General features: G+C 42.4%; 1 protein-coding gene across 1 annotated transcript in view; it reads right to left on the bottom strand.

The window, feature by feature from the left end:
* Positions 1-13,111, bottom strand: part of CTNNA3 (catenin alpha 3) — a 453,492-nt gene that overhangs the window by 111,150 nt on the left and 329,231 nt on the right. Inside the window, exon 10 of the mRNA XM_062633965.1 lies at positions 4,348-4,548. Within this exon, the coding sequence (XP_062489949.1) occupies positions 4,348-4,548 (201 nt within the window). The remainder of the gene's footprint in view (positions 1-4,347; positions 4,549-13,111) is intronic.

Raw genomic sequence — 13,111 nt, 5'->3', positions numbered from 1 at the left:
CCCCATCATAAAAGACCACCAAATTGGTCATGCAGGATTTCCCCTTAGTGAAGCCATGCTGGCTGTCACCAAGCACCTTGTTGATTTTCATGTGCCTTAGCATGCCATCCAGGAGAATCTGCTTGAAGATTTTGTCAGGCACAAAGTTGAAACTGAGTCATCTTAAATTTCCTGGGTCTTCCATTTTCCTCTTTTTTAAAAAGGGGGTTGTATTTCTCCTTTTCCAGTCATCAGGCACTCCACCTGACTGACACAATTTTTCTAATATGATGGGCAATTGCTTAGCAACTTCATTCGCCAGCTCCTTCAGGTCCACGGATGGATTTCATCAGGTCCCAAGGACTTGCGCACATTCAGGTTCTTAAGATAATCTCGAACCTGATCCTCTCCTACAGTGGGCCTAAGTTCTTCATTCTCACAGTCCCTGCATCTGCCTTCCAACACTTGGGTGGTGTGGTTAGAGCACTTGCCAGTGAAGCCTGAGGCAAAGAAGTCATTGAGAAACTCAGCCTTCTCCAAATCCAGGGTAGCCAGTTGTCCCGATAGCATCCAGAGAGGGCCCGCATTGTCCCTAGTCTGTCTTTTATTTGCTACATACCTATAGAAGCCCTTTTCATTATCTTTCACACCCCTTGCCAGACTCCATTCTGACTGGTCCTTAGCTTTCCTAATCTGGTCCCTAGCTTCCTGGACAACATCCCTGTATTCTTCCCAGGCCACCTGTCCTTGCTTCCACCTTCTATAAGCTTCTTTTTTCCCCTCTAAGTTTTTCCTCAGCAACGCCTTATCCATCCATGAAGGTCTCCTGGCCCTCCTGCCGTACTTCCTTCTAGCCGGGACACAATGCTCCGGAGCTTGGAACAGCTCGGTGATCCTTGAATATCAACCAAAGTGATCCTTGAATATCAACCAGAAGTCTTGGGCCCCCGGCCCTTTAGGGTTTTTTCCTAGGAACCTTACTGAGCAGGCTCCTGAAGAGGCCAAAGTCTGCTCTCTTGAAGTCCAGCGCAGTGAGCTTGCTGCACACTTTTCTCACTGTCCTGAGGGTCTCAAACTCTACCATCTTGTGATCACAACAGCCAAGGCTTCCCTGGAGCATCACATTTACAATCAGCCCCTCGCTGTTGGTAAGCACAAAGTCAAGCATGGCACCTCTCTTTGTTGGCTCCTCTATTTACTTGCAAGAGGAAGTTGTCTTCCACACAACCGAGGAACCTCCTGGACTGCTTGTGCCGAGCCGTACCATCCCTCCAGAAGGTATCAGCATGTTTCAAGTCCCCCATGAGAACAAGCACCTGCGAGCCTGAGGCTGCTCCTATCTCTCTGTAGAGTGCTCCATCCACAGAGTCATCCTGATCAGGCAGTCTGTAACAGATCCCTGCAGTGATGGCCCCCATCACTGTTCTCCCTTTGACCCTGACCCACAAACTCTCTGTTGACTGATCACCTGTCCCCAGATGGAGTTCCATTCTTTCCAGACTACCACTGACATAAATAGCAACACCCCCTCCCATCTCTAATTCCTCTTGTTTATTTCCCATACTACTGATGTTTGTACAGAGGCAACTGAGCCGGGCTGGAGGGGCTGGAACAGCTCTGCATCACTCCAAGCACTTATTACAGGTGCTGGCAACTGAGTGGGAGTGTGGCGATGGATCGATGACCCCCTCCCTCAACACATCTAGTTTAAACCCACCTTGACCAGCCTGGCAAGTCTCCTGCCGAAGAAGCTCTTCCCCTTGAGCAGCTCCACCAGCCTCCAGTAGATCTGGCCTCCCAAATCGAGTCCCATGTTCTAAATAACCAAACCCTGACTGTGGCACCACCGTTCTAACCATTTATTAACCTGCCAAATCCACCTAGCCTTTTCAAGGTCCTCCCCTTTGACCTGCAGGATTGATGGAAAAACTATCTGAGCTCCAGAGACCCTAACCACCTCTCCCAGGGCTCTGGAGTCCTTCTTAATGTTGTCCAGGCTACTGCTATCTGTATCGCTAGCACCCACATGAACACTAGAAGTATGTAATAGTATTACATGCCTAGACCAGGCAGCCTCTCAGCAACAATCCCTGATCCGAGCCCCTGGTAGGCAACACCTCCCTCAAGACTGAGTCAGGAAGACACATGGGTGCCTCTGTGCCCTTCAAAGTAGAGTCACCTGCTACTATGACCCGCCAGTCTTTCCTGGGTGCACCAGCAGTGGTCCTCTTTACTGGTGCATCAGCAGGTTGTTCATTTGGTGCGGTGTGCGTTTCCTTTTTAGCCCCCTGCAGCGCTGTGAAGCAGTTCTACGTGGGGAAATCAGATTTTGGAGGAAGACCCTCGCTTTTAATTGTCCTCTTCCTTCTTTTTTTTGTGTTGTTTTTATATTTGTTACTAGCTCCCAGCCTCCTGGACCCTCCTTTTCTGTGCGCGCTATGGTGGACGCTTGTGGCCCCTGCACAGTTTGGGCCTGGAGCAAGCAGTCCAGTTCCCTCTCAGCTTCCCTGACATCTTTCAGCCTACTGACAGTATCCCGTAGCTCTGGCCCTGCTATAGGAGGACCTCCACCAGGGCACACCGAGTGCAGCCGTGTCCATTACGCACTCCTGCCTCCATAGACAAGTGGAAGCATCAACTACACTCGGAGGTCTGTGCTGCAGCCTCCCCTTTCACTGGCTCTGTCCGGTGCCAACACTGCCACCGCAGGGGCAGCCAGAGCAGAGCTCCCAGACCAGGTCCTCCCCATCGTGCTCGCTACCCACTCACGCTGCCTGCTCCAACTTCCACACCACGCCCTGCTCCAGCGCTCCTGGTTGCTCACGCTGCCCTGAGCTGTGCTCTACTCACTCAGGGCAGTGCCGTCCCTCCTGTCACCACCCCCTGTGAGTCCCTGCTCACGTCAGCAGATCTGCGGGCTCCTGGGCAAGTCCTGTCGAGGTCTTGAGGCTCCCTTGGTGACTCTCGCTGCTCAGAACTAAGGTTCCTGGACACGGGGTTTCCCCTTGCTCTGGGATTGAAGGCTCCTCTATAGAGATACCTAAGCTAAATAGTGTTTAAACATTACCAGTTTAAAGAATGAAGAGCTCAGCTTTTACATGGGTATCAAAACCATGCTTTCCTAGAACTGCTAATTCTCTTGGTATTTGTCACAGCACTTTCAGAAGTTATGAAAAGAAGAATGTCATGTTGAAAGTTCTCAGATTTTCTTATCAAAATGCCAGAAGAGATGATAAAATCATTCAAGTCTATTTCAAATTCTTCTCACTATTCTGTCCCTTCTGCTAATTTATTGCAATGTCAGGACTCTTTTCACATGAAGATAGTTCTGTCCTGGATGTATTTGAACTGATGAAGAAAAAGCTCCAACAAAATTCTTTTTTTTCTTGCAGTAAAATAGAGTAGATGTCAAATATAAAGTACAAGAAATTTGTTTGGACTGAAAGAGCTAGGATTTAGACTTCTAAGTTCATGAAGCTAAATCCTATATTCCGGAGATGTTCAGACTTGCCAGAAAATTTCCTAGTAACAATTATTTAACTGCCTGACTATCAGACTCACTATCAATGAAAACATGGAAATCTTGGGAGCTCCACATATTTTTTAATGTGAAATATACATGAAAGGCCAAAGATTCATTTCTATAAACAACACCTGTTGTAGACCACAGAAACCATTTATAGAATAGTGCTGTTACACCCCTCCTAACAGTACAAGAGTATTCCAATACAGGATATCTTCTTTTTGAATGTTATGAAAAAGTAAATGGACATTATTTACCATTTTAGTAAGTTCCAAATTTGCTTAGCAAAACTGAAAGTATTTGGGAATATTTAACCACTTGTCAAGTGTCCTTAAAGTTTTGTGGTAGTACCCACAAATCATGAACCTGCTTCTCTTTCTCTGAGTTTGCCTTTGATCTGCTTACAACAGATGTGGTGAGGCCAGTACAACTAAGTGGAAAGCTGCTGCCCCATTAGTTACAAGTCTCCAAACATGTTACGTGTATTTATGTAAGAACTCCAGTCAGCTGGGGGCTGACCTACTAGAAAGCAGTTCTGCTGAGAAGGACCTGGGAACACTGGTAGACAGTAAGTTGACTACGAGCAGGCAGTGTGGCCCTGTGGCCAGGAGGACTAATGGTATCTTGGTGTGCATATTAAAATTTATCTTAAAAATTTGTTTTTGAACTGCATGATATCATCATAATTGGATAACATGCTGCAAGCAGATTAGAGCTCATATAGTGACTCATTAGTGCATTAGAGATTCACAGGATTCTCTGTAAATGTGAAATTAAAATAAGTATTTAAAGTGAAGTTTATATCATGAAAGAAACCAAGAATATATTTTAGAAATCAGACTTACCACTCTTGGTCAAATACTGAACATTTGACATCACTTCTTCAGTGTAAATCCCTGGTTCGTAATTGTCCATCTCACCCGAAACAATATGAGCTACTCTTGAAGCACGACCTCGGATTGCACCTGCTGCACGATCTAAATTGTCTGCATTTTGCTCTCTCAGTGCAATGATACACTTGTTTACGTCCTCAAGAATATGGCTTTCTGCAAATAAAACAACATTTCTTTTAGGATGAGCCTCTTATACGATCAGACATATTTTAGACATGGAGTTGATCGCATTTTTCTCCCCCTATTGAAATGCATTGGCCAACACAAGCTTGGATAAAAAACTTACAATGTAAAATGAACACTGAACCGTCCTTGAAAGTCTTAAAACAACTTACTGAATCTTAGAATTCAAAGGTATGGTAATAGTCTCCTATAAGCAACAGCAACAATAAAATGTTGAGTAGAGAGTGTGAAAAATCTGAAAATCACAAAATCTCACATATTTGCACATATTTGCACATAGCAAATATTTGCACAATGAAGGAAAATTTCATGGGAATAAAACTGTTATGTACTTTTGAAATTTTCTTAAGCCTTAAGTGACAAAAGTTGCCATGAGATGAATCTCTGTCAACAACTGCTCCAACAATTAAACTACCTTGTTTTATATCAATGTGTTATGATGTTCACGGTGACTCAAACTCTTAGATGAATAGAATGAGCAGTATTTTTGCCTGGTATTAAAATTATGCTACTACTTATTAAATTATTGTGATATGCATCATTATAGATTACGTATTTTACATATGATTTACATTTCTTATTTATAGCAATATATTTACTGTATTACTATGTATAGGTTTATATGCTATTGGTGAGGGTCAAATAAATATGTGCAAATATTTATGTGATACATACAGTATCACTTATCAATATATTAAAATGATGACACAGCACTGGCTTTCCTGGTAAAGCAACTTTATTTCATTATGTTTTCTTTCCAAAGAATATTCCTCCCCTTCAGCTACCTCTGTCATTGCCTAATAATAGCACCTCTTTTTTATGTTATGATACTTTCATTCCTTCAATATTCTTCCCTTATTAGAATTTTCCTGTTTAAAATTCATCACCACCTCAGAAATATAAAGCTCCATTAAGGAAATAAATTATTTCTTGCTTCATCTTTTCTACAGCAATTGGTTTATTACCAACTCTAGTTACATGATTTGCTATAACATATTCTAAGCTTACACATTTTTACTTTACAAATTAAAACATACACACACTACAATCACGTTCTGTCTGACCAAACATATATACATTCAAAATTTAACATTTCTGGCACAGAAAAGAACACAAAGCTTGGGACTAGCAGGGAGATGCTGGTAATCTATGTGAAACACATAATGACACAGAACCTCTGAAAGTAAAAAAGTCTCTTAGACACCAGTTCTTGGATGAGAAATTAAATGCAACCACCTGCTTCACCCCACCTCCCACACTGGGAAATTGCAGAACACAATCAGAAAAAAGGTAAACCCCATACGTTGAGAACAGTATAACTGAAATAAAGTACGATATAGTAATAATCATGTATAGGACCTGATGAAATCCATCTGCGGGTCCTGAGGAAGCTGGCAAATGAAGTTGCTAAGCCACTGTCCATCATATTTCAAAAATCATGGCAGTCAGGTGAAGTTCCCGACGACTGGAAAAAGGGAAATAAACCCACACTTTCAAGAAGGGGAAAATGGATGACCCAGGGAATTACAGACCAGTCAGTCTCACCTCTGTGCCTGGCAAAATCTTGGAACACATTCTCCTGGATGGCATGCTAAGGCACATGAAAAACAACAAGGTGCTTGGTGACAGCCAGCATGGCTTCACTAAGGGGAAATCCTGCATGACCAATTTGGTGGCCTTCTATGATGGGACGATGGAACTGATGGACAGGGGTAGAGCAGTTGATGTCATCTACCTGGACTTGTGCAAAGCATTCGACACTGTCCCGCATTACATCCTTGTCTCTAAATTGGAGAGACATCAATTTGATGGATGGATCACTCGGTGGATAAAGAACTGGCTGGATGGCCAGATGCAAAGAGTTGTGGTCAATGGCTCAATGTCCAGCTGGAGACCAGTAACGAGTGGCGTCCCTCAGGGATCGGTGTTGGGACAGGTCTTGTTTAACATCTTTGTCGCCGACATGGACAGTGGGATTGAGTGTGCCCTCAGCAAGTTTGCCAATGACACCAGGCTGTGTGTTTTTGTTGATACCCTGGAGGGAAGGAATGCCATCCAGAGGGACCTTGACACGCTTGTGAGGTGGGCCGATGCCAACCTTTTGAATTTTAACTATGCCAAGTGTAAGGTCCTACACCTCGATTGGAGCAATCCCAGGCACAGCTACAGGTTGGGCAGAGAAGAGACTCAGCAGCCCTGCAGAGAAGGACTTGGGGGTGTTGGTCGATGAGAAAATGAACATGAGCTGGCTTCAGTGTGCACTCGCAGCCCAGAAAACCAGCCATATCCCGGGCTGCATCAAAAGGAGCGTGACCAGCAGGCTGAAGGAAGTGATCCTGCCCTTCTACTCTGCTCTCATGAGAACTCACTTGGACTATTTCGTACAGTTCTGGTGTCCTCAACATAAAAAGGACATGGAGCTGTTGGAACAAGTCCAGAGGAGGGCCACAAGGATGACCAGGGGACTCGACCACCTCCCATAAGAAAACAGGCTGAGAGAGTTGGGGTTGTGCAGCCTGGAGAAGGCTGTGCAGAGACCTCATAGCAGCCTTCCAGTATCTGTAGGGGGGCGACAGGGATGCTTGGGACGGACTATTCATTAAGGACTGCAGTGATAGGACAAGGGTTAACGGGTTAAAACTTAAACAGGGGAAGTTTAGATTGGATATAAGGAAGGAATTTTTTTACTCTTAGTGAAGCACTGGAATAGGTTGCCCAGGGAAGTTGTGAATGCTCCATCCCTGGTGGTTTTTAAGTCCAGGTTGGACAGAGCCTTGGGTGACATGGTTTAGTGTGAGGTGTCCCTGCCCATGTCAGGGGTGTTGAAACTAGATGATCTTAAGGACCTTTCCAGCACAAACTATTCTATGATTCTATGATTCTATGGCATGTATATCACACAAAATAATGAGTTAACTACAGTTTTCCATTATGGAGATTTCACTTGGTACATTTCTTCCTTATATCTAATCTAAACTTCCCCTATTTAAGTTTTAACCTGTTACCCCTTGACCTATTGCTACAGTCCCTAATGAACAGTCCATCCCCAGCATCCCTGTCGCCCCCCTACAGATACTGGAAGGCTGCTATGAGGTCTCCACGCAGCCTTCTCTTCTCCAGGCTGAAACACAGCCTTCTCTTCTCTAGGCTGAACAGACTCAACTTTCTCAGCCTGTATTCATATGGGAGGTGCTCCAGTCCCCTGATCATCCTCGTAGCCCTCCTCTGGACTTGTTCCAACAGCTCCATGTTCTTTTTATGTTGAGGACACCAGAACTGCACACAATACTCCAGGTGAGGTCTCACAAGAGCAGAGTAGAGGGGCAGGATCACCTCCTTCAACCTGCTGGTCACGCTCCTTTTTATGCAGCCCAGGATATGGCTGGCTTTCTGGGCTGCAAGTGCACACTGCCAGCTCATGCTCATTTTCTCATCAACCAGCACCCCCAAGTCCTTCTCCACAGGGCTGCTCTGAATCTCTTCTCTGCCCAACCTGTAGCTGTGCCTGGGATTGCTCCGACCCAGGTGTAAGACCTTACACTCGGCTTAACTGAACTTCATGAGGCTGTCATTGGCCCACCTCACAAGTGTCGGGGTCCCTCTGGATGGCATTCCTTCCCTCCAGTGTAACAACCAAGCCACACAGCCTGGTGTCGTTGGCAAACTTGCTGAGGGTGCACTCAATCCCACTGTCCATGTCACTGACAAAGATGTTGAACAAGACCGGTCCCAACACCCATCCCTGAGGGACACCACTCGTTACTGGTCTCCAGCCGGACATTGAGCCATTGACCACAACTCTTTGCATCCGGCCATCCAGCCAGTTCTTTATCCACTGAGTGATCCACCTATCAAATTGATGTCTCTCCAATTTAGAGACAAGGATGTCATGTGCGACAGTGTCGAATCCTTTGCACAAGTCCAGGTAGATGTCAAGTGAATTGAAAGAAAAAAAAGTATTGCATGTGGCCTAATGGAAATATTGTATGAATGGAACACAGGACGGAAAGCTCAAAATTTTCAAACCTTTTAAGAGATATCAGCCACAACACTTTTATGGAGAAAGGAAAAAGCAAACTTGAGGTCAGATACTAATGGAAATGCAATTAGACCTGGATGTTGTGGTCTGAGATCCCAACTAGTTGCTTCCTTCCAAATTGCTAAGCCTACTTTTAAGTAATTTTAGAATCTTAACTATCAACGCCCATAATAATATCAAGGAATATAAATTAGAATGTGGTATATCCTTCCAGATACTTTGTTTCAAAGAAGACAGACACAGATTTAATTAACTTTATATTGTCTATCCACCCTGTACTACAAAAGTTGCGCAACGTGTTTTCTTTCTATATCCATGCACTGCCTACATGTTAAGGGGTCAGTTGAGAACAGAATGAACAGACAATATGTGCACTCAGTAAGTATAAATGACCCTGCCCGCACATACAGGTACTACACAGTGGTTGCTTTTCCAAATATCTATAGGCAATACACAGTCTCTCTCAATGTTCTGAAGCTCTTTCCAGATGAGGTAGTTCACAGTCAAGAAAACCTTGCTTAACTTCATTTTCTCAAGGCACAAACAAGTTTATACATTTGCCTTAGTACGTCAAATAGAAATCAGCACTGATCACAGTCCAGCTGAGGCTATTTTAACCTTCATCTTTCTTACAGATGCTTCCTCCTATACAATTATACATTATCCTATACAATGATACATTAGATCAACTTTTGATTTTCGTCCAAGTATCCTACTTTCCAAAGCAGAAAAATGAACGCTAGGATGATGTACCATCTCTCTGTCATTAGTCAGTGTCTGCTATAAGAGTTAGTTGTAACAGTGGATTGATAGATGTTTAAAGAAATTGTCAAATTGCCACAGTCAAGTCAATTATGAAGAGTGGCTCACTGTACCTTCCGATTTTCCTCTGGGATCTTGGTGTAGTTGTACTGGCCAAAAATCATATCTCAGCTGAGCCAACTAGTGGATACTAAAGCTGTCTTTGACAAAGCCATGACTCAGACTGTCTCTGGGACAAAATCAATAGTGCTTCCTTTGCATTTCATCTGAAGAAAAAGACATGTGATGACCTTCCACTCCACTTGGCATTTATCAGGTCTGAGTTGAATCACTTTTTATTTAAGTTTTCCCATTCAGTTCAAGAAAATTGTGGACCAAATGGAGATATGCCAGGAAAAAAAAAAAAGGAAATTTAAGAAATACAGTATATTAAAAAGTATTAGAAAAATCAGTTTGGTCTCCTGAAGACAAGATGGAAAATAAAAAGTACTTTTCTGCAAACCCCAAACCATAAAATTAGATGCACAAGTATGCAGCGATAGTTTAGCCTGACCAAAATGATTTCTATCTTTTGCCATACATTCACATGATAAAATGGGAAGCAAAGCAGCTTTTTACAAAAAATAAACTTCCTTTCAGACCACTCCTATTCCCTGGATGTGCTGGTACCTTATAGTGTTCTGCAGAAAAGGATTCCAATGTTTCCAATAATGGCACTACCTAGTACGGTAACAGACATGCTTCTACAGACTCACAATGCTTTGGTGAATCCCCAAAAGAGTTTTGAAAGCAAATATTTATTAATAATATACATACTTAGATTTAGCAACTTCTGATGCAAAGTTAAAAGAACAGGACCAATAAGTGGAAGGGGTAAGTCCCAGTATACCATTCCACGCTATCAGTCCTCCTATATTCAGAACAAAAAAAGAAGTTGCATTAAATTCCCACCTTTTTGCTACCTACTGAAGTTCAGGGAATACCCAATGAGCAATCTTATGAAACAGATTTTCTTGGCACTTGGGGCTCTTTTAATGTAATATCCACACTCTACAAGCAAGATAGTGTCATATACACTTTTCAAAAAATTAATCACTGGTGATCACTTCATGTTTAAAGACCCTGGGAACTTCAACAGAACAGTTTTTAAATTAATAAAAAAGTGGAAAAAAAAATCACTCAGAACAAGGAAAGTAATTTCTTCTCTGATTGTATTACTAAACATATTTTATCTGTAAAAACTAAGAAACTAGATGATAATTTCTAATATTATTTGTTGCTAATCCATCTGAGAACACTCTCATTCTACCTCAGACTAAGAGTGGCATTGAGAGGCAGGACTCTCAATGGACTCTCAGGTCTGATATTTACTCAACTGCATGCATGGTGCTTCCAAAATATTTTAGACATGTACACCTATAGTATAAAATGCACATAAGTGTGATGTCAGACAAGGAGGAGGATCCAGAAAGTTACAGGCTAAGGCTTCATATCAATTCCTGGAAAAAATATTGAATAAGATTTCATGGAAGGCACTTTCAGGCCTTGAAGGACAGGAAGATGATAATGAATAAACAGCATTGATTTACCAAGAGCAAATCAAGCATGGCCAAACTGATTGCTTTCAGTGACATAAGACTGGCTCTGTGGATGAGGAAAGTGCATTGATTATTGCTTACTTCAAGAACATTTTTTACACAGTCTCTTTACAGAAAAACTAGAGTGATAGCATCTGGGTGGGTGAAGAACAAGGTGGATGAATCAGCAGTCAGACCATCAGGCTCACAGACAAATGGTCAGTACTTCAAAGTTAAACTGGAGGCTACTTAGGGCAGCTGCTCTTCAGGAAGGGACTCTGAGGCTGACAGTGCTTAACTTCTTCATTAACACTTTAAGCAATAACAGAACGCATCTTCAGCAAGCCTGGTGCTAGACTGGCTGGCTGGTACTCTAGAGGACAGGGCTGCCACTCAGAGCAACTGCGACAAGCTGGGCAAATGCACCAACAGGCTATTGGTCAGAAACTGAAGCAAAGAAAACTTAGAACTTAATGTAAGGGGCATGGAGGAGTGGGAGGGATGGGAGTAATTCTTCATTATGAGCATGGTGGAACACTTTAACAAATTGCCTGTGAAGACCAGAAATTAACTGATCCAGAGAAATGGGTGCAAATGCTTTTGTTTTCAGGTGCTAGGTAAAATAAACTAATATTAATTTTAAACTGAGGAAGTCTGCAACAACGACAATCTCTTCCTGAAAGAGATTGATGCAAAGAGATCAAATTTTGAAAAACAGACATGAAAAGCCTCTTAGTTAATAAGTATGTTTCATGTTAATGGCTACTAGGCTGCAAGGACAAATTTTCCTGAAAGAGCATAGCTAGGAAGTATGCCAGAGAGTCCCAGGAAAGAGTGAGCTAACCTGGAGAAAGGTAAGATAAAGTGTCCAGTGTTATGGACATAAGCACCATAAACACAAAAATATGGTGACTATCTCACACAGTGAGCTGGAGGCTGAAAGACAAAACCTACAAGACAAGAGGAGAAAAAGGAATGGAAAATGAAGGTGAATGTGGGCAGAGAAAAGAGGGAATGGCATAAAGGCACCCCCCTTGGCAAGGTACTGAAAATTCTTCAGGATCTATCACTACTTGTGCAAGTCTCTACAGATGACTTCTGAAAGAAAAGAGAAGAAACATATTGAACTGTATAATAAATTTCTTGTTTATGTTTCTTCAAACTTCAACTTGTAGTCTGAAACATTAACTTCTGTTCTATTCACACAAGATTCTGTTCACAGATTTTACCTTAAGGTGATTAAAGTATTGAGTTGGCAGCCTCTCCTTAAGGTTCATTTTCATTCACATATGCATAAATGATCCCAAGATGTTAGCATTTAAACCAAGGAAGCTAAAAAGAGAAAAAGAAACAAACAAAAAAATCCCCATCACATCACACACACACACACACACAAAAATCTCTAAAAATAACATTTTTTAAATTGTGTATTAATTACATACTTGGCAACCCAAAACCATCAGTTTAACTGGCTAATAGTTTTAGATTACAGAATATTTATCTCCCTGCATGACTGAGAACCTCTTAGTAATATTAATCCTTTCAACAGTTTTATTTCTTTCCCTCATTTATTTTAACATGAGTACAATAAGATTTGGTTCATCTGAGATGGTAACTGCTTGTGCTTCAACCCTTGCTCGCCATTTCCTGGGCACAAAATTCAGCCTACAGACAGGCTTCCTTGACTGTCAGCTTCCCCATTCAGCATCCAGTTGTATTCCAGGAAGGAAGCGGTGTCTTATATTCTCAGCATATTTAAGTTTCTCTCCTTTCCTAGAACTATACATGAGCAAGGCCTAGAGAACTCTGAAAACGAGGAGTACACTGTAAAAGCATACAAGCAATGTTTAGGTAAGGATCTGGAGAGAAGAAAGGCAGAGAAAAAGTAGACCATAAGCATGGAGACCTGGATGGGCCAGAGAGAAACAAAAGCCAGAAAAAAGCAAAAATGTGAGTGTACCCAGCTGCACAGGGGTCAGTGCCTACATACTCCAACTCTTTCCTGGGCTATAAAACCAAGGAAACACTTTCCTCCAGAAAAAGGTAGGGGTGGCATGCACTCATATAACTTGCTCCAAGCCTTTTTATTTGGCCTAGTCATCTTAAACACATTTACCTTTCTAAAACAAAACAAATTGAACTTAGCTTCTTCAAG

This window comes from Pezoporus occidentalis, unplaced genomic scaffold, assembly GCF_034315485.1.
Source record: "Pezoporus occidentalis ecotype Australia unplaced genomic scaffold, CSIRO_AGI_Poc_V1 ctg41, whole genome shotgun sequence".
In the NCBI taxonomy this organism is placed as follows: Eukaryota; Metazoa; Chordata; class Aves; order Psittaciformes; family Psittacidae; genus Pezoporus; species Pezoporus occidentalis.
This window is presented reverse-complemented; position numbering and strand designations above follow the sequence as displayed.